The sequence below is a fragment of the Gopherus evgoodei genome, chromosome 7 (assembly GCF_007399415.2).
Source record: "Gopherus evgoodei ecotype Sinaloan lineage chromosome 7, rGopEvg1_v1.p, whole genome shotgun sequence".
Lineage (NCBI taxonomy): Eukaryota > Metazoa > Chordata > Testudines > Testudinidae > Gopherus > Gopherus evgoodei.
Genome location: NC_044328.1, coordinates 89,158,642 through 89,180,704, shown reverse-complemented (window position 1 = coordinate 89,180,704; position 22,063 = coordinate 89,158,642). Strand labels below are relative to the sequence as shown.

General features: G+C 39.0%; 1 protein-coding gene across 2 annotated transcripts in view; it reads left to right on the top strand.

Moving 5' to 3' along the window:
* Positions 1-17: 17 nt before the first annotated feature.
* Positions 18-22,063, top strand: part of CENPP (centromere protein P) — a 308,525-nt gene continuing 286,479 nt past the window's right edge. Inside the window, exons 1-5 of one of the 2 annotated variants that reach the window (XM_030571078.1) lie at positions 18-104; positions 3,011-3,162; positions 3,866-4,011; positions 4,478-4,566; positions 13,756-13,844. In XM_030571078.1, coding sequence (XP_030426938.1) covers positions 3,029-3,162; positions 3,866-4,011; positions 4,478-4,566; positions 13,756-13,844 — 458 coding nt within the window. In that variant the 5' untranslated portion in view covers positions 18-104; positions 3,011-3,028. Of the gene's footprint in view, positions 152-3,010; positions 3,163-3,865; positions 4,012-4,477; positions 4,567-13,755; positions 13,845-22,063 lie in introns of both variants that reach the window. The other variant, XM_030571079.1, reaches the window with a different exon arrangement.

The window sequence follows — 22,063 nt, the reverse complement described above, 5'->3', positions numbered from 1 at the left end:
AGCGCAGCGAGCGTTCCTTTGGGCGGGCGGTTCGAAGCTCCGGCTCCAGAGCAGAGACCGCGCGGGTTCCGAGCTCACCGCGGCCTGAGGGGACGGGGTAGCAGGTGAGGCTGGGCTGCCCCCTGTGGTACTGTCATCACACTCCTTGCCGGTAGGAGTGGCGTCGTCCCCTCTGTCCTCCCGCGGAGGCTGGCGTGGGGGGAAGGGTTATTGAACTGGGGGTACAGGGGCGTATTTGTAACGAAAGGGGCGCTGGGGCTGCAGCAATTAGGTGTCTGGAGCTCAAGCAGTGTTTTTTACATTCATAACTGATGCAGTAAGTCCAGAGGGGCTGGGGCTATGACCTGCCAAGCCCAGAGGTGCTGAGAGCTCTGCCCAGGCCAGTCCTGACACAAATTAACCACTGGATAACAGGGTGTTGAACAGTCGGCTCCTCCCTCACACAATGAGGAATCTTACAGTTGGGGAGGACAGTGCCTCCTCCCTCCTGGTCATATAGGACTCCTGGTGACTGAGGGGGAAGCAGAGTCTGTTCAGCAAGGGACAGACCTCAACCCTTCTCTGTCCCACTGTCAGGAGTCAAGTACAGTGGTCAGGAGAAGAGGCTGCTGCTGGAGGGAGCTGGCTCTGTTTCTTCCCTTTGGAGACCGGTGTGGCCCCCTGAAAACAAGCAATCCACGCAAAATGTCTACGGGATTTCCCTGAGACTCGGGGGCCTGTATCCTCCCAGCCATTTGTGGTTTTAGCTCCTAAGTCTGGGAGCTACACGAATATATATTTTCTTTTGGGTTTATAAGGGAGTCCTCCCTTTGATGATCTGTGCATATCTGATAATTATCTGAATATATAGTAGATTAACATCAAAAAGGAAAATGACCAGCCCTGGCCTGTCTTGAGCACTGTGTATTCTAGGAGCAATGTTTTTAGACTTAAACATTACAAACCATTTAGAGTAAAACACTTGAAAATCAATTATCGTATTTCCTGCAGAATTTTGAGTGGTAGGTCATTCTATGATCACACCCCTTGAAATCGTGCAGGGAGGACAGTGTAGGTGTTGGAGAGCAAACACTCTACTTCAGGAATTTGTATCAGATGGTACATGAAAGAGAAATATTTAGACTTAATAAACATACATACTGCTAATGATTTGGAAACTTGAGCATTTAAAAACTAATTGTGGTTAGTTTTCTTAGAATAAAAATTTACATTGTGTTTTATTCTCATTTTGAGTCTTTTGTTTTAAAGAGATGTGATCGCATAGTCTCAAAAGTGCATACTTATATCTGAAATACATTGTGTGCTGTACACAATCTTTCTGTTGTTTGAACATAAGCAGAGAACATACACATCTGTTTCTGGAAAATGTAAACATTAAACTGTTTTGTATTCTCAAGCATGATGTGCCCAGTTTATTTCTGGTGTGTAACTACATTAACATCAGAATTAATTCACCCACTGTGTGTTACTTTTGGTGACCTTGCAGCCCATCTGAGAAGCAAACACAGGATGGCAGGCAAAGAAATGTTTTGGTTTAGAGAGTGTTGTGCTGTGTTTAGGAAACAAACTGTTGGCAAACAGGACTATTAATATGGATTCAGTACAAACAGGAACATACGTAAACAACAAAGGACTAGGTTTGAAAGAACACAATTGAGATAAAACAATTAAAAATTTCAATAAGAATAAAATTCACAATTTTTATCCATATTGAGTTTTGTAATCTCTACAACCATCTTTCAAATTTATAAATCCTGAATTTGGTGTGTAAGAAGCTGACAAAATCTTTAGTTTTCCAGAAACTGAAATTGCTTTTGTATGTGGACATTTCCATTGTATCTTTGTTGCCAGCCGCTGATTTGATGGACAAGCCATCATAAGAGTCAAATACTGAAGTAGTTTCTTCATTTCAGAGACTATTTAGAGCTGTGAACTGTTCAAATCTCAGCATTGTTGCCATATTTGATTTAGGTCTTCTATGAGTTCTTACTGCTGATTGAAATATTTTGCCTCAGTATAGCAACTTACTGTACTTAACCCCCACTCCCTTCCCCTCCTTCTGGGCGAAACCTTGGATCTGTTGAAGTCAATCACAAAACTTTAGTTTACTTCAGTAGACCCAGGATTACACCCCTGGACTTGGAAACTACCATGAAATCTGTGTATTTAAATGAGACCAATATTAAATTCAGTGGAAATTAAAAGGGTCATCGGGAATTGCCAATTATTTCCTACAGGGTTGTGTATTTGTTGCATTGGGTTTTATTATCCCCTTTCGTGAAAAATTCTGTATAGGGAAAGAACACACAAAGTTAGAACCTTCATCAGGTTGTCGTCTCCTCCACTCTGTGTTAGCCCAACTCATAGGGTGGCATAGGAGTTGGAAGCTGTTGTATGGGCATGTATTATGCTTTCAGCAGGATTAACTGCCATCTGGTTTTTTTGCTTATAAAACAAACACCAATGCGAGCATGCAGCCTAGAAGGAGCAGACATTATGCTTTGATCTATCCCTAATCGCAGAATGTTTCAATCCCCAATCTTAGAGTGATTCCAAGAGGGGTTTCTGTGGAGTCTTAGGGGAATCAGTTTGTTCCCATTTCTGATAGCACAATAGATTTTCCACTTCAGTATGGGCCTGATCCTGTGCCTTTTGAAGTCAATGACAAAAATCCCACTGATTTCAGTTGTTCAAGACTCAAGTCATTTGCTTTCCTCTAAACCTCACAGTAGAGGGGAATTATGGCTCATTGTCTACAATTCCTTTGATTTTAATATTATTCTGTTGCTAGTTTGACATGTATTTCATAGTCAAAACCCCTTGTATCTAAAATATTTAGTTTTCAGAATTGCTAAACTGTGTGAGCTGAATCATGTAATTTTTAAAAAGGGGACCGAGAAACTGTAATGTTGTTCTACATATTTTCATAGTTTTTGAATCAATAAATAGGATCAAACATTAATAATGTTAAAATGAATATACTTATTTACAAAATTTTATTTCATTTTAGTAACATTGAATCTGAGAAATGGAGAGTGACATTTATCAAGTTTATGAAGATGAAATTCATTCTTTGGAAGAAGAAATTGAACTGTTAACTCAAAAGTTTGAAAACAAACAAGAATCTACATTTTATTCTGATGAAGAGATACAAATATGCATGTATGCATGTTATATGTTCAGATTAATCTCGGTTTATGAATGTATGTTCAGCATTGTTCTTTAGGTTTAAATGTCCACCCCCTTTAATGTTGTTTCATAAAGTAAACATTTTAGCAATAAAAGAATGAGAGGTATTGAGAAATGCACATGGTACTGTAGAGGTGGCTAAAGTGTAGCCTTCAGAAGTTTACAATGTGACCTCTGGCTGCCCTCTTTAATATGAGGTAAACCTGTGGAGGTCACAGATTCTATCATGCACTGTTCTGTTGTCTTTTCTCTGTTGCATGCTGCACCTCTATATTAAAAATGAGGATAGCAGTGATTTGCTATATCAAATTTGATGTGGCTTTCGGGATCCTGACAAGCTGCTAATTTTTTAACTCTGATTTAAATCTATAATTACAAAGTAAAATATACCTTCTCGAAGCAAAAGGGGTTGCTTTGATTATCATAACTGGAAAAATGCAGATAAGCTGCCAAAACTCATTTTACTGAATGCTCTTGCGGCTGTGTGAGTGCTTTCCATAACCACTAGCCTGTTGGTATATGGCAGGGAACATAAAGTGTTTACGTGGAATAGAGCTTACATGAGTAGTGCCACTGAATTCAAAGTATAACTGAAATCATAAATTTCTGAACCACCTTCACGTTTACATGTTAGAGCAACTCTGTTTAGACTGTTAATGGATCTTTTCAATACTAGAAAATCACTCCAAGGAGAATCTACGCAACATGAATCTCCACCGGATCTGAAAGCTGAACTTGATTGTTTAGAATCTGATCTCTCTTTTTTAATGAAATTCACTGGAATTTGGTTCACAAATTACTCCAAGGAAACAGTGGAAAAAAGTAAGCATTTGTGTGCCTATTAGTAACATTATTACAAACATTTTGTCACAGTTTGTTTGCAGTTGCAGATTATGGCTCAGCATTCAACATTTGCAGAAAAGCTTGTGCTCTGAAATGATAAAACACTAGCACAGTAATTGCTGGTGAATGGCATTCTGTGATGTTGTACATACTGCCAAATGATTCTTGGTTTTACACTCAATGGCATTACAAAGTTATAACAGAAGACAGAATGTTGCCTATATATATATGGCTGGAGATACACTGAAGATCTAATTTGAACTTCTAATCAGTTTGGTAGGAAAGTTTTTTTCACTTATGTGGTTAATTTTATGATTTATATTGTGTATAATACATTGCCCACTCTTCAAATTAATAGCTTAATTTTGTTTTTCTTAATGGGGAGACAGAATAATTATTGAATGTGATCAGAAATCTAAAATATTTTAAATTACTTTCATTATAGCTGAAAACAAAACTATACAGAAGCACAGATTATCAGGAAATTGCTATTCACTGCCTTTTCAGATGGAATTTCAACTTCTAGAAATACAGGTAATGACAAGATATTTCTGGGGTGGGGTGAGGAAGTACAAATCCATAATTATTTGAATTTGTCATTATAGAAGAAAAACTGAATTTTTGGAATAGTTACTGTCAGTCCTGGCTGAGTCCCCCTGGTGGACAGCCACTGGTCTATAATAATTGTCCACCTTTTAATCTTATATGCATCAAATCCAGTTGGATCTGCAGAGTCTAGGCACTGCTTCCATTTGAAGGTCTCCTAAGACATTATCCTGGTTAGGCCTTTTGTCTAGCATCCTTACTGGTATGAGAGTCTCTGCAGTCCAACTACAATGTGACCCAAAATTAATGTTAAGACCGTCCTAACTTCTTCAGCCACTTTGCACATTCTGCCAGAGTTCCACCTAGTTGTGGTTGCTCTGGTTTACAGTTTCTTTGTCAGGGACCACATGGTTGTTCAAGCAAAGAAAACAGGCTCTGCAAAGAAACTACTTAAAATACACATTTTACTATTAGTGCTCTGCCTGCCCAGGGACATTCAGATTTAAACTGGATTAAGTTACAGCAAATTAATTCCACTTTACTCCTGAATGAAACCATCAACAGGGATGTGTGTGCATGAGTGGTGGTGATGGAAACGTTTATTTTATGCACATTGATTTCATACCTTTTAGCTGATTCACTTTAATTTTCCTGACTGTCCTCATGTGGACATGCCCTTAGCATAAAAGAGTTACAGATCTATGCAAAACAATAGATGCCTGAATACAATCCTGTCCTTAGAGTCTTTTACCACTCCTGAGATTCCTTGGGTTTGATCAGTGTTGTTGGAGGTAGACAAAGCCTCTCCTGCCTCCACTCCTCCAGTTGTGATGGCTGTTTGTATTGATGGGATGGTTTGCTTGCTTGGAGAGCTTGTCTGTTTTAAAAGCAGTCTCTGACACGTTTTCTATTTCTGTCCTCCTGCTGAGAATATACCTTGCTCCAACCTTCCTGTTGGCTGCTCGGTAGACTCTTTTTAAAAGTCAACGATTCTACTGAAAGCAAACCAATTGCTCTACCAGAGTGGAACTACTTAGCGATAGTCCACACTGGCAATGTTAAAGCACTGCCTTCCGTGGTTGCGGTGCCATGAGGGGCATAGCTACCAGCGCTGAGAGCATGGCAACCAGCAATGGTGCACTGTCTACATTGGCGCTTTACAGCACTGCTACTTGCTGCGCTCGGGGTGTGTTTTTTCACACCCTGAGCCAGAAAGTTGCAGCTCTGTAAATTGCCAGTGTAGACAAGCCCTTAATGTTGATTGTCCCTTGATGGCCCTATGTCAGCTTCCCAGACTTAATCCATTCCTGCTACAAAATGGAAGTTGTAATGAACACCAAAGATGACAATAAATGTTATTAATGAAAAATTAATTTGACAGACATACTATCAGATTGTCATAGATCGATATTACATATACTGATCGCTATATGTGGGGTCGGGAAGGAATTTTCCTCTTGTTCAAATTGGCAGTGATCTTGTGATTTTTTCGTCTTCCTCTGCAGCCTGGAGTGCAAGTTAATTGCCAGGATTATCTGAGTATGTCTCACTTAATCAATTTGCTGCCACTGCAGGGGCCTCGGGCGTTGATGCACCTTCTATTCTCTACTTGTGGCATGTAATAGTTTATTCTCCAGTGGGCTGTAATAATTGAGTCTAATTTTGGTTGTTGGGTTTAGTATGCAGGTGCTGGGTGGTGTTATGGCTTGTGATAAATAGAATATCAACTAGATGATCTGGTGGTTCTTTCTCAGATTACATTTCTGATTCAACATTTATTTTCCAAATATTTGGCATATTATATCTTTAAGTCTGTTACTGTCTTAAACAGGGCATATAAGTGCCATTAACATTAATCAGAAATAAGCACATGCTTCAAAAAAAAAGACTATATTGTCCTCTTTAGGGAGTTATACTGTTTTAATACATTGTTTTTATTACATAAAACTTAGTGTGTTCATTTCTGTAAGCATCAGTTATTAGACTGTTGTTTTCAAGTTTTTTTTCTGTTGTACTTTTGCTGATGTGCCAATGTCTTCATTTTTTGCTGAGGATATACTTACTCTCAGATATTGTTATTCAATAAACATACTTATGAATATGTAAAAGAAAAATGGTTCAAGTCTACTTGAAGAGAGAGAAATTAGTTTTGAAAGATTTGGTCAAAAATAACTACAAGGAATTGAGTTTTGACAACTTGGAAGAAAAAATGTGAGTTTATTAAGAGAAAACTAGCCACTCAGATGTGTCTGTGAAGTGAAGAGTGTTTAACATGCTAGAATGAGGTTGGGAGGAAATGGTTTCTTACAAAGTCCTCCAGATGTGTACTTATCTGAAGTAGTACCATTTGATGTGCTTTTTTTGAAACCAACATGGTATATTCAGATTCTGCAGAACCAAAGCTTTCATTTAAAAAATATAACTAAGTGTTTAGCTTTCATAGTAACTTTCCAAGTGCTAAGTGAGTGTAACTGTTACACACTGGTGGTGTACTCAGTTTACAGACAGTGTGAAACTATAATGCTTTGAGTCATGATCTTCCTTGCCCCCATTAATTTCATTAGAATATTACTTCTCACACTTAATGTTAATGATGACATGTAAAAAATTGCTATTTGACTGCTGTTCATTCTATCAGCTGTGATAGGGAAATGGTAGGTGAGAATGAAGCACACGGAGGAATTTAGAGTTGTTGCATGAAAAGAGTGAAGAAAGAGAAGAGAGAGAGAAACAGGGGAAGGAGGATAGGAAAAGGAAAGATATAAGACAGAAATAGCTGTGGTCCTGGGCTGAAAACATTTTCCCGCTGAACAATGGTCAATGCAGTTGAACAGAGAATAATATCTGAAAGTTGAATTGCCATGTAAAGGCTGTATTCTACTTTAGATCTTTGATCAATCATTCCATTGATATCAGTGGATTGTGGACTTAGGGTAGAGTGTAAGACTAAATTTATGAAGCAGCGTATAGACTGTAGTAGTGCCAACCTCAAGAGTTCATAGATGAGTCATGATTTTGTTGCAGGCACAGAGGGTGCCCGAGGCAAGCAACAGTGGTTCGTGCCTGGAGTGCTTAGCGCCAGTGAACACACACCAGGGTAGAGAAGCAAGCAAAGTTTATTTGAGATCTCAAAGCGGTGCTGGGAGACTTGACATGCCTCAGATCCAGCACCCTTACACAAGCGGCTTTTCCCTTTTTATAAGTTTTTTTTCTCTTTCTTCTTTCTCCCCCCCCCCCCACTTCCTCCCCCTGTAGCAATTACGTAAGCGCAGGTGCATTAAGGCTTTATAATGGAAGCTGATTAGTAAAGTCTCTCATTAATATGTAGGGTTCTTGTGCTACTAAAACATATTCACATTTTTCTTACATTTACCTTAAGATTTTATATATTATGAGACTTTTCTACCCATTAAGGCAACAAGTCATATCCATTTTTGTAGAGGGCCAAATTCCACGTGTAGTTAAACCAGTGTTGCCAACTTTTATGATTTTGTCACAAGTCTCATGATATTTCATTTCAGAGTGGTAGCTGTGTTAATCTGTATCAGCAAAAATAACGAGGAGTCCTTGTGGCACAAATTTATTTGGGCATAAGCTATCTGATGAAGTGGGTTCTAGCCCACGAAAGCTTATGCCCAAATAAATGTGCTAGTCTCTAAAGTGCCACAAGGACTCCTCAATGATATTTCGTATTTTTCATAGAAGTCCAACTCTTGGACTCCTGGGGTAAATGAAAATCTCCACTTTTCTTTTAAATAAAGTTAAGCTTACAAGCATCATGGCTAAGGGGAAACGCTTAAAAACATAATGCAAGTTCACTCTAAAGATTGAAAAACAAAAAGACAAATAAAGAGAACCCAATTTTTTTTTTTTAAATTCACTAAGCATAACCCTAAGTAACTCGGGAGGGTGGAAGGCCACAAGGGTATGGAGCCTTCCTGGTTTTAGGCCTCAGCAGACAAGAGTCCCTCCATGTTTGAACTTTAATCGACCTAAAAGGCCAGGTGTAACAGCCGTTATTAGTTGCAACAGTTCTAACTGGTCTAAAGCAGAAATAATGAGGCCTGTGCACCTTTAGCAGAAGGACAAGATAACTTGCAGAAGGAAAACTTACTAACGAGCTGCCGCGGCCAAGAATTTGGCCCTCTACAAAAACGTGGAATTTGGCGCTCTACAAAAATAGGTATGACTTGTTGCCTTAATGGGTAGAAAAGTCTCATAATATATAAAATCTTAAGGTAAATGTAAGAAAAATGTGAACATGTTTTAGTAGCACAAGAACCCTACATATTAATGAGAGACATTACTAATCAGCTTCCATTATAAAGCCTTATATTAATCTCCTAAAGCTATGGCTTAGCCTGAGCATTGCCTTTTTTACCCTAAAAATAAAGGAAATTGTTTCTGCAGAATCTAAGAAAGTGAATATATTTGTTCTTGAGCTACAGATAATTAAAATATTCTGATTATAATTTTTTTACTTTTCTAACATTTTCATCTTAGTTCAAAAACAGTTTGGTTCTCCCCCTTCAGTCTTCTGATATAGGCAATCTTGAGCCATAATTGTGACCCTAAGCCTGCAAGCACCAAATCACTTGTGTAACTTTACTCACAGTTATAGACCCATGGACTTAAATTTAGGACTGAATCCTACAAAACTATGCTCACTTGAGCATTCGTCATTTGTGCAAAAAGATTCACTGAAGTCAAAGGGACTACTCACCTTAGTTTGTTTTTACAGAATCATGACCTCTTTTAATGCATCGTGCAGTTAACATATTGAAGTGAAGATGCAGAATTTCATGTTAATAGTCTAATAAACAAAAATCCATGTTGATTGTGCACTTTAAATCTATGCCATTAGATGGCAGTATTTCACTATTTACTGACTGATTATTGAATTTAAATAAATTTTTTTAAATCAGAGAAATTGTTATTTTTATGTGAATTTGTTTTGTTGATTGGTTATTTCCCGGAAACCCCCCCACCAAAACCTGTGTCAATTATAATTTAAAATGCTAGCAGAGAGAGATTAATTTTCTGGCTTTGTTTTCCCCTCCCTTTTGCATTATACATTTTAAGTTTCTGATATTTCATGCCTTTAAAAATATGGAGTTATATAAGCATCCGCTAGCATAGAGCAAATTACACATACAGACTCTAATGAGTATAGCACATATCTACTTGTACAGTCATTAAATACAATGCAAATATATGGTCTTGTAATATGATGGAGATTTTACATACACAAGTCACGAAATTTAAAGCTGTGGTTTCCATAGCAATTATAATTCAGCTTCCTTGCATGCACTGTATTACTATATATGGTGTTAAATTTGAAGATTTTATTTATAATGTGACTGGATTACATTCACTGTGAGAATGATATCTATGAATCATTTAGCTACAGTAGTAAAATGTCAACACAACATTTCATGAACACAGCAAATGGACATATTTTGCTTTTAATTTCTATTTTTTAAAGAAATCGACAATGCAGCATGCTTACTATGATGTTCAGATTTTTGTATGTGGCTAATGTGTGTACTAACTTTTTTCCAGAAGTGTAGTTCAGAATTTTGTATGTTAGGGGAATAAAAAAAAAATCCTTTTTTTTCCCCCACAACTAAAGAAAATATCCTTTTGTGTTTTTGGTATGTTGGAGGTTCTATGAAAATATTTCACACACTGCTATTTGGCTACTTCAGCAGCATAAACGAGAGGCTGTGTGTGAATTTTTTTGTGCATAACAACGTTTGTTTAAACAAGGAATTGTTTGGGTTTTTCAAACTAATGGTGAAATAATGGTAGTCTTGCGATTAAGACACAAGATTAGAAGTTATGAGATGGGGATAATCCTGGTATTGCTACAGACTTCCTGTGTGATGTTATCCAAGACAGGTCTCCAGCCTGCAATGAAAACGCTGAAGTCATTGCGGGTCTGCATGGATGGAGGCGTCTGCCCATATTTCTCAATGAAGGATTGGGTCTTTAGTCCACAATTTTAAAACTTGGAAATTTCGCCATAACTTCTGTTCCTTAGGTTCTCCACCTGTAAAATTAGGATGATAAATGTTTTACTTCCTAGGACATTGGTGTTGGGGCACAGATTTACTAATATGTGTAAAGTATTTTGAGACCCTTAGAATAAAAATATAGCTCTAATCCTCCTGCTACTATTCCCCCCAAACCCCTTTTTGAGGAATGCCCAATTAGGAACAAATAGACCAGAACTGGATGAAAGATAAATTAGGATTATTTTTCTCCCACCTGTTTTGGGGATATATAAAATGGCCACAGCATAGATTTCATCTGATTCCTTTCATCTTGCAACTTAATGAGTTAAATTATTTTGTTTCCTCAGGTTCTTGACAGAAATCTGAAAGTTTTACCACAGCAAAGGGTTTTTACTTCTGTCTCTAGATTGTTTTTTTTAAAAAGGCCTGTACTGGTGCTAAAAGTCATTAACAATGAAAGATTAAGTCCCAAGTGCCAAAGCAGAGATCCTTTACTGGAAGATGAAGTTTGACATAAAAATACCATGAGATTCTGCCGTATTGTATTTAAACTCTCTCCAAGTACATATGCAATTTTAGCTTTATACTAACTTTAGATTCTACCACGTCAAATCTCAAGAACATTGAGGGAGTGGTCAATTAATTATAATTGCCTTTTTCCAGAAGACTTTTTCCCTTTAAGCCAGTGGACCACAAGATGGCATCTGGGCATAAAATGGTAGTGTCAGTTTCCTGGGATGCCAGTTTTCTGTAAAGATACAATTGCTTACATCCAGTAACTGTGCTAGCAGCTTGTCTGCAGCTCTGTGCCCAGATCTGCGTCTTCTGCTATATGTTTTAATTGATTTTCTTGCCTTATGGTGCTTATTCAACTTCCTGAATTTTATAAAGTATCTTGGCATGCCTCCTCCAACTCTAGTCATGGCAACATTAGCAATGTCCCTGTCCATGCAATGCTGCAGAATGTCATGATATGTTTTCACTTGACTCCAGCATTCCCATTACATTTGTTTTCTCTACCTTACCTTCCCATGAGTTCATACTAGCTGGAATAGGAAAAACAGTGTTGTATGCCCCAGTGCAATGAGAAGTATTAATGCTGCCTGTTTCATGATGTCTTTCCAAGTGATGTGTTCTAACTTCTAATCTTTCCTCTGTCCTTTCCCAAGCTAACTGCTCTGGCATGTTTTAAAACATATAATACAAAGTATTAAATTTTTTCTGTTTGAACCTACTTTCTCACTCTGTCTTTGTGAAAGCTAAAATTGCATATGTTGTTTGAGGTTTTAATTTGGAATACACATTAATCACACTTATTTATGCAGATATATTTGTATACACATATTCTTGTGAATTAAAATGAAATTAAGGCAAAATGGATGTCATGAAATATGAAGCAAATTCAAGAAATAAAACACAAGCAGAACTATAGAGCAAACAAATGATTTTCTTATTCCTCTCTTTAGATCACATTACATTATTTTATTTATTGAGTGGCTGGATGACTAAGTTTTATTTGTTACACCAGGGGTTCTCAACCTTTTTCTTTCTGACCCCCCCCACAGCATGCTATAAAAACTGCTACAATAACTATCTGTGCTACAATAACTGGTTTTCTGCATATAAAAGCCAGGGCCAGCATTAGGGGGTAGCAAGCAGGGTAGTTGCTTGGGGCCCCATACCACAGGGACCCATGCAAAGCTACATTGCTCAGACTTCGGCTTCAGCCCCAGGTGGTGGGGCTCAGTGCCCCAGGTGACAGGGCTTTGGGTTTCTGCCATGTGTTATGCTTATAAGAAGCACATGGGATCTTTTTCAGGGGAAAAGGCAATACACCGTGTTTATTGAAGATACAACAATTAGCATATGCATTCTATCACCCCCCGCCCCACACACACTCTGTACCACCAGTCGATGTTATAGTTACTAATCCAGAGTCTGGATCAATCTAGTGGCCAGCTAGGTTGATTATGGGTAGGAAGGAGCCAAGTTCCATCAGTCACGACACGATGCTCCAGGAAAGTCTTGGCAGGATGAATCTGAAGTTTCATGGCAAGGCACCCTGTTTATATAGTGATTTTCTTTCAGTGGGATCAATGAGTTTGCACTCTCATGCTTTAATCAATTGTTGTTTGACAAGTGCTTGTTTTCTTATATTGTCCTTCTCATTCTTTATCACAGCTGTCCTGTCCCCATTGATAGGTGCCTGTCTTATTTTTACAGTCATCAATCTGCCCTCTTCTGACATTTCAATAAGGGTGTGTTATAGCCTCATGGCGCCTTTGTGTCAGTCCTTCATTCCTCCCTCTTATATCTAGTTCAGCAATGGCCTTCACATGTATTTCTTAACACATATATTCCTCATGCACACACAAAACAGAACTAATTTACACAGAACATTTTAAACAGGAACATCAAGTTACAATGCACAAGAAAACAATCATGGAATTCTTTTACTTCTTTTAAAATCCTAACCCTACAACAAAGTAGTAACCTTAAAACCATCTGTTACTTCCTTGAAATCAGCCCAGACACAGATTCCAGCTAATGCATCTTTACCAAATGGCCCGTTAAGTCATTCTTTTCTGCTATTCAAAAAGGGTGGCTGGCAGGATATAATCAAATCAGACGCCAATAAATTTAATACGTGCTGCATTATTATCTCATTATTCTTTATCCTTCGTTCTAAATCATACAAAATACAAACATAAAATCCTACTACTAGACATGGACCCCAGCAAGTTTAAAGCTGGCCCTGCTTGAGGGACCCCCTGAAACCTGCTCACGGACCCCTCTGATTGAAAACCACTGTGTTACACAATGGTTGGGTTCTGTTTATTTGTTAATATTACTTGTTGAAGTCATGCTGGGGAATGAGGAGAATGGGACAGTAATAGATTAAACAGAAAGCAACCCCATGTTATGAAGCATATCAAGCACCATCATCTTGTACTTCTTAAAAATTGCCATTTCTCTTCAAGGAAGCATAGGCATTATTCCAATAGGTTGTTACCTTTGTACTACTTATGTGTATCATCAAAGATTTTTCATATAAGTAGACCTCACTTTAAAATCTGTGTTTAAGATCTCTTGTAACTAACAAGTTTATATATAATTATAAATTAATCTGCCTTTTTTCTTAATAATTTCTCCAATCTAGAGTAATGAAAGCATATCTGCTGCTGTTACCGACCTTAGCATTATAATGGAATGTGGTGAATATTCGGATTTAAGCAAGTTTGTGTCCAGGTAAGTTTTTTGTTTATGATAAATAAATTATTTTTGTATAGTTGATATGGTTCATTGTACAAGAGAAAGTATTGAGTGGGTTGATTCTTTGGATTTGCTGAAAAAGCTGTGTCATTTTCTTTGCTTGGTAATATGTTGTAATCAGTGGCTCTTAAACACCTTTAGATTACTGGGTTTTATTCAGGAATTAATAGAAGCAATTCTATGGCTTTTGTCATGGTAGGTGAGCAGATCAGATTATCATAGATTTTTTTAAAGCCAGAAAAGTACCATTATGAATTATGAAGCCATATTAAAAACGGAATACATATTTTTCTTGTAATGTGTTTTAGAACCTTTGTGTTGCTTAGTCCAGAGATAATTTAACTAATTTCAATTAATATGTAAGAAACCCTTTCATGGACTGCTTTTCTGTTCCAACATTGTTATACATGGGCAAAATGTGTGCGATTGCATCTCCCTTTGGTGAATGACCCTCATAAAGGATAGGAGTCCGTTTCTTATTCCTAGCTAGTTAAGGGACAACTGGTCAAGCAGTCTTGTACAAAGGGATATGTGGTTATCTCAATTTGCATATAAGCTGTAAACAATGTCTTCAGAAAGAGAGAAAAGAAAAGAAGATGAAGAAAATCTGCATCTCAGCACACACAGGTGACAGAAAACAGCATGTAGCATCTTTCCTCACTAGACTCTGTTTCCTTCTGCTCAGCTGGATAGAACTTAGAGGGGGCTGAACTATAAAAGTGAGGGGCAAACACCCAAAGGTATATCTCTTCCTGTGCATCTCCTTCTTTGTACCCTAGAAGACAAAATAAACCGCCATTGGACTTTGGGAGAGGGGTCCTGCCCTGTAAAGTTTGGTCAGTAATTCTGTTAGAAGGATGTGGTAAGAATCAAGTATAGTGTAAGTTAGGCCCTAGGAAGTGTTTTAACTTTATTTTTCCTGTAACCATTTCTAACTTTTTTGCCTCATTGCTTGTACTCATTTAAAATCTCATTGTAGTTAAATAAACTTGTTTTATTCTTTAATTGAAACTAATCCAGTGTGTTTAAGTTAAATTGTCTGGGTAACACTATTTAAGGTGGCAAGTTGTTGTGTATTATTCCCTTAAAGGTACAACAGATTTAATATCTCTGGACTGTCCAAGAGAGGGCTGCTCAGTACAATACATATATTTTGGGGAAAATCCAGGACTGGTAGTATGTTGGGGTCAACTCTGCAGAAAGAACCCAGGCTGGTAAAAGCCAGAGTGTGGCTGGCAGGCTGCAGTTACATACAGACATTTAGGGTGTTATTTGCATGCTGGTAGGCTGCTTGAGTATGGTACAGGTGGTAGCTACTGCACTAAGGCATTGCAAGGTGCCGAGCAGCCCCTCACTTGGTTGGATTGCACCCCAGTACGTCACAGTCATGCTAGCAGCCCTGCTTACAATGGTGTTTTTATTTTAAACAAGTTTAATATTTTTTGTTGAAGTGACTTGTTAAGTATACTACATATTTATCACTCTAATCAGAGAGATGAGAAGTAATCAGAGGCACCACTGGCATTTGAACCCACAATCTTCAGTTTACTAGACAGTTGTTTAACCAGCTAAGCCATGGTATCTAGTGCTACCTGCCATGGATCAGGTGCTTGATGACTTAACTGGGAATCCCACCACTTACTGATTGGTAGTGGTGGGGTCGCCAGATACCCATTGGAAAGAAGAACAATATCCACAAAAGCAGCAAAGAATCCTGTGGCACCTTATAGACTAACAGACGTTTTGGAGCATGAGCTTTCGTGGGTGAATACCCACTTCTTCAGATGCATGCATCACCCATGAAAGCTCATGCTCCAAAACGTCTGTTAGTCTATAAGGTGCCACAGGATTCTTTGCTGCTTTTACAGATCCAGACTAACACGGCTACCCCTCTGATAAATATCCACAAAGAAGTCATTCCATCTCGTGTTGATTCCTTGCAGACAGTTCTTGGTTGAACAAAAGCTAGGAGAGAAAACTCAACTGAATTCACTGGGGAGAAAGTGTTAAGTGGTTGGCATTGCAACTCAGTTCTGCTCTCTAGCATCTCCTGCATTGGTGCTGGCTTCCAAATATCTTGGTGTTTCATGCCTTTTTGATCCAGTCAGTATTACCAGGAGGGAGGATTTGGTCCTAAGGCAAGCCTCTGCCTCCTTATTTTTCTGCATAGGTGTATTTGCCAAAGGTTTGGGTATGTTGGTTGCACTCTTCAAACTTGCTTGCTGGAATGTGAGGACAGTTTGCACTGTGAGGATGACCTCAGTGAGATCAATGACCCTAGAAGGGTTGCTATCATTGACAGAGAGCTGGAGAAGCTTGACATAGACATAGCCACTCTCTCTGAAGTCAGACTAGTTGATGCAGGCTCTCTATGCGAGATGCGTTACGCCTTCTTTTAGCACGGAAAAAGCAAACGACTATCACAAACGTGGAATGGTTTTGCAGTCAACTCCTTAGCACCCAGGGTTGAATGTCTCACTGCAATGTGAGGATGTATTATATCTCTAAGAATATCTTCCATAGGCAGCTTTGCCAACATCATCATTACCTCTGCCCTAGCACTTTATTCCGCCTTTCAAGAGAAGGTCTTGTTCTATTAGCAGGTAGACAGTGTCACCAGCAAACTACCACTGGGTGAGTGACTATATCTATTGGGATATTTCAATGTTAGAGTCGCCTCTCATCACAAGATGTGGTTGCTATGCCCTGACCACCATGGAGTAGTAAAAATGAAGAACAATGGGCAAACACTACAGAAGTACTGTGCATTGCCTATAAACACTTCCAGGGTAGTCATGGCCAGAAGGTCTCCTGGAAACATCCCACATCTGGCCATTGGTACCAACTGGATTTAATTGTCACCCACAGAAAACACCTACAGGATATTCTCCATACTTACTGGTTTTACAGTTCAGACTATGACACAGACCAGGCTGCAAAATAAGGTTTTCACTAAGGAAATTCTATTATACCAAACAAAACTGTTTGCCTACACATTAACATCAACAACACAAAAGACCAAGGAGGATGTCTTCAACTCACTAAAAATCTTCGGGAAGCTGTGTCCTGCATTCCACCTCCCCTAATTGCTAATGCAGTGTGGAACACACTTAGACTGAATATCCATATAGCTACAATCTTTGCTTTTGGTAAAAAGAACGTACAAGATAAAGATTGGTTTGCAGCATATGCTGAAAAAACGCTTCCAGTTATTGATGTAAAATGCACGGCATATCTCCATCACACATGAACCATTGTCCTGGACATGTTCTAACCTCAGAGTGGCCAAGAGCTCATTGCAGTGAAGAGAGAGGCAATGAGCTGAATAATACTGTCTCAGTCTGTATGGAAAAAATACATGTTCTTTCAGAATTGAGATCTAAGAAGTATGTATGATGAAATCAAGAACGCAATAGGTCCTTCAGCTAACAAGACTACCCCATTCAAATCTCTTAATGGAGACATACTTATTAAGACAAACAGATGCAATATTGGGCGTAACATTATCACAAACTCTATCCATGTGTAACCACTATTTCTGAAGCAGCACTAAATGTAGTCCCCAGGCTCCAGACCATCAAAGAACTTAATATAGGATCATATGTAAATAAGCTTGAAAAGGAAATTACCTCCTTAGCACCAGAAAAGGCTGCAGGAAAAGATGGAATTCCAGCTGAAGTACTGAAACACGGAGGACAAGGTGAGCTGAAACTGCTGTAAAATATCTTGCTTACCTGTAGGAAGGAAGGAATGATACCACAAGACATGAACAATGCCAACATCATAATGTATGAAAACAAAGGAGATTGGAGTGACTGAAAAACTACAGAGCATTCTACAGAGGAACCACTACAGGAATTTCTGTCTTTAGTGTGGCAGGCAAGGTGCTCGTACCTGTCATTCACAAAAGACTAATTTTTTGCTGGAGATATATATATATCTCTCTCCAAAGAGTCAATGTGGTCCTTGCACTAAAGCAACTACAAGAAAAGTGTCAAGACAAAGTGAAACCTCTCTATGTGGCCTTCAGAGATCTCACAAAGGTTTTTGACCTCGTCATCAGAAAGGGAATTTCCAACTGCTAGAGAGAATTTGTTGCTCCCAAATTCTCTTCAGTCTGATTTGATCCTTCCATGATTGCATAAACTTAGGCTATAGTCCACTATGATGGTGATCAATCTGGCAGTTTTGAAATCCAGAGTGATTTCAAACAGGAAGATGTTTTGGAACTGACACTTTTTGGTATATCTCTGTGCTGTTTTGTTGTGTTTTCTCATCTAGCACTGAGGATATAGATCTCCACACAACATCAGATGGAAATCTCTTCAACATTGCATGTTTAAGATCCAAAAGCAAAGAAGAGAACTTCTTTTCGGTGGTGGCACAGTGCTCATTGCACACAGTGAAAAGGAGCTCTAGCAAGTTTGCAATAGCTTTGTGCTTGTTTGTGATTAACTTGGACTATGTTTCAGTCTAAAGATGATTATGGTTATGGCAAGAGATGTGTTGACTGGACCAGACGTTTCAATAGCTAATGTCATGTTAGAAGTTGTTCACAAGCTCAGCTATCTGGGGTAGCCGTGTTAGTCTGGATCTGTAAAAGTGACAGAGTCCTGTGGCACCTTATAGACTAACAGAAATATTGGAGCATGAGCTTTCATGGGTGAATGCCCACTTTGTCAGACGCATGACGAAGTGAGTATTCACCTACGAAAGCTTGTGCTCCAATACTTCTGTCTATAAGGTGCCACAGGACTCTTTGTCACTATCTGTATCAGATAACTTATCTCTAGATGTTCAGCTTAATTCTTGCATCATAAAGGCAACTACCTCATTGGGTTAACTGACCAAATTGTGTGTGGGATAATAGGAAACTACCATTTGAACACCAAGATATGTGCCTACTACACTGTGTTCTGAGCACGCAGCTGTGTGGTGGTGAGACCTGGACCACTTACAGCAGGCATGAGAGAACGCTAAACGCTACACCCACAATCTTCATCATGTTCTAAATCAGGGGTTGACAGCCTTTCAAAAGTGGTGTGCTGAGTCTTCCTCTATTCATTCTAATTTAAGATTTTGCGTGCCACTAATACATTTTAACATTTTTAGGTCTCTTTCTATAGGTCTATAACATATAACTAAACTATTGTTGTATGTAAAGTAAATAACGTTTTAAAAATGTTTAAGAATCTTCATTTAAAATTAAATTAAAATCCAGAGCCCCCCAGACCGGTGGCCAGGACCCAGACAATGTGAGTGCCACTAAAAATCAGCTCGCGTGCCACCTTTGGCACATGTGTCATCAGTTGCCTACCCCTGTTCTAAATATTAAGTGTGAAACCAAAGTTCCTGACACTGAAGTACTTGAGAAAGCAAAATTGTGTTTTTGAACACAGATGTCTCTGTGGGCTTGATCAATTGCACTGGATGAACGATAGACGTGTTCTAAAAGATCTCTTGTATGGAGAACTTGTGGATGCTCCAAGGCCACTGGACCAATCTAGTCTCAGATTCATGAACGTTTGCAAGAGGGACTTGAAAGCATTCAACACAAACTCTGTAAACAGAAAAGACGCAGCTAGCAACAGGCCACGTGATGGGCTGTGCTGGACCAGGATGTCAAAGAGGCTGAAGAAGGGTATTGAGGGAAAGAAAAGTGAAGAGAGCAAAGCAGAAAGTGCAGCAAGTCTCAAGCACTAGTAGTGAGCCAGCATCTTCATTTAGATCAGTCCCATGTACTTGCACTATTTGTGGCAAGAACTGTTGCTCAAGAAGTGGACTCTGTAGCCAATTGCAATGCTGGAGTATGACACACAGTAACTGAACTGCTTTGGTGCTTACACCATCGTATTTAGAAACAGACAGCTGCCATGAGATCAGGGGGGTTAGAGCAGAAATCAGAACCATTTTGTTTATCTTTAAAGTACCTCTGGGATAAAATGTATAGTGTAAGTAGTTCTTGTTAGAGATAAGTGTAATGAGTCTAGCATTGGGCTAAACTCTCCTCATATCTTTATTAAGATATCACAGTCCTGATGCTCAGTATGTCTGCTCTTGCACTGTTGTGTGATGGTGTGTCACCCCATACAAGATTTGAAAGGGGTTCAGGTGGCCAGAGGAGCCAATTGAATCTCCAGGCTGCACCTGGAGGAGGAGCCAGGGAGCAGAGATTAATTAGATGAGGCTCAGCCGGATGGGAAAAGAAGGGGCTTGTAGAAATCCCAGGAACTGATAGCAGCTAGGGGCTCCAGGGAAGTAATCTAGAGTCACTCCCTGGGTGAAGAGAGGTGTGTTTGGGACTATATAGAGGGTAGTCTACAGTTACTCACAGGGAGGAGAGAGAGCCAGAAAGGTAAGAACATAAGAATGGCCATACTGGGTCAGACCAAAGGTCCATCAAGCCCAGTATCCTGTCCTCTGACAATGGTCAATGGCATGTGCCCCAAAGAAAATGAACAAACAGGTTATTATCAAGTGATCCATGCCCTGTCACCCAGTCCCAGCTTCTGGCAAACAGAGACTAGGGACTCCATGCCTATCCTGGCTAATAGCTCTTCCATGAATATATCTAGCGCCCATTTGAATCCCATTATAGTATTGGCCTTCACAACAGCCTCTGGCAAGGCGTTCCAGAGGTTGACAGTGCGTTGCGTGAAAAAATACTTTCTTGTATCTGTTTTAAACTTGCTACTTATTAATTTCATTTGGTGGCCCCTTGTTCTTGTATTATGAGAAGGAGTTAATAACACTTCCTTATTTACTTTCTCTATACCACTCATGATTTTATAGACCTCTATCATATCCCCCCCAGTCGCCTCTTTTCCAAGTTGAAAAGTCCCAGTTTTATTAATCTCTCTGCATACGGAAGCTGTTCTATATCCCTAATAATTTTTGTTGCCCTTTTCTGAACCTTTTCCAATTCTAATATATGTTTTTTGAGATGAGGTGACCACATCTGCGTACAGTATTGAAGATGTGGGAGTACCATGGATTTATATAGCGTCATTATGATATTTTCTGTCTTCTTATCTATCCCTTTCTTAATGATTCCCAACATTCTGTTTGCTTTTTTGACTGCTGCTGTACATTGAGTGGATGATTTCAGAGAACTATCCACAATGACTCCAAGATCTCTTTCTTGAGTGGTAACAGCTAATTTAGACCTCATCATTGTGTATATATATAGTTAGGATTATGTTTTCCAATGTGCATTGCTTTGCATTTATCAACATTAATTAATTAATTAATTTATCAACATTACTTAATTAAAGGTAGGCAAGGGTCACGGGAAAAGCAACAAGGAATTGGATAAGGCAGACCTTGGCTGTTGAAGTGAGGACCCCTGAGCCGGAACCTGGAGTAGAGGGTGGGCCTGAGTTCTCCTAGCAGCCACTGGGGAAGCGGTGCCGACGACACATGGAAAGTGGACTGCCTGGGGCAGTTCGCCTTAGAAGACTTTGAGGACGTAAGGGGAGGACTTTGGAGACCTGGCCATGGGGCCCAGTCACAAATCTGCAGCTCCTGCACCTAGAGAGCAGGGGAGAGAGAGGACCTTGGGTGGAGAGGCTGCTAGAGGAGGGCCCAGCTAACCCCAGAGTGGCCAGGAGGAGGTGCCTGTAGCAGTGAGTAGACCACATGACAAGAAATAGTAATCTAATTTATTGCATAAATTACCCTTTCAGGGTTTTTATTTTTGACACTTTGAGAATGGCTTCAACTTTGTTTGTATTTCCTAACTAGTTAAACTTTGACTCTGTCAGAAGAATGCAGCATTTTGTGCTCTATCTACAACACATCTGTATTATATTAAACTTTGCATGGGCTTAGTTGTGTGGGTGGATGCATAGTGTGATGGTGGTGTTCTGTTGCGGTTTTGTGTGTGTGTGAGAGAGAGAAGGGGAACCCCATGAGACATTCTTACCACAGCTGTAAGAGTCATTTCTTGTTTTTATATCTAGTGCAAAAAGTCATGAGTGCTGTACTGAGTTAATTTTTTTCTTTGGAAGTAGTTAAGGGATCCTGTTTCTTTTATAATAGATTTTGTTTCTTACACACTTTCTGTTTTTACTGATTAATACACTTTTGTAAAAGTAGTATAGAAATTGGATAGGTACTATTTTGTTGTGGCCTGATAGGGAGTTATTGTGTTGTTAAATGTGTCTTCTGTTTCTTGGATAACTTCTCTGTCACAT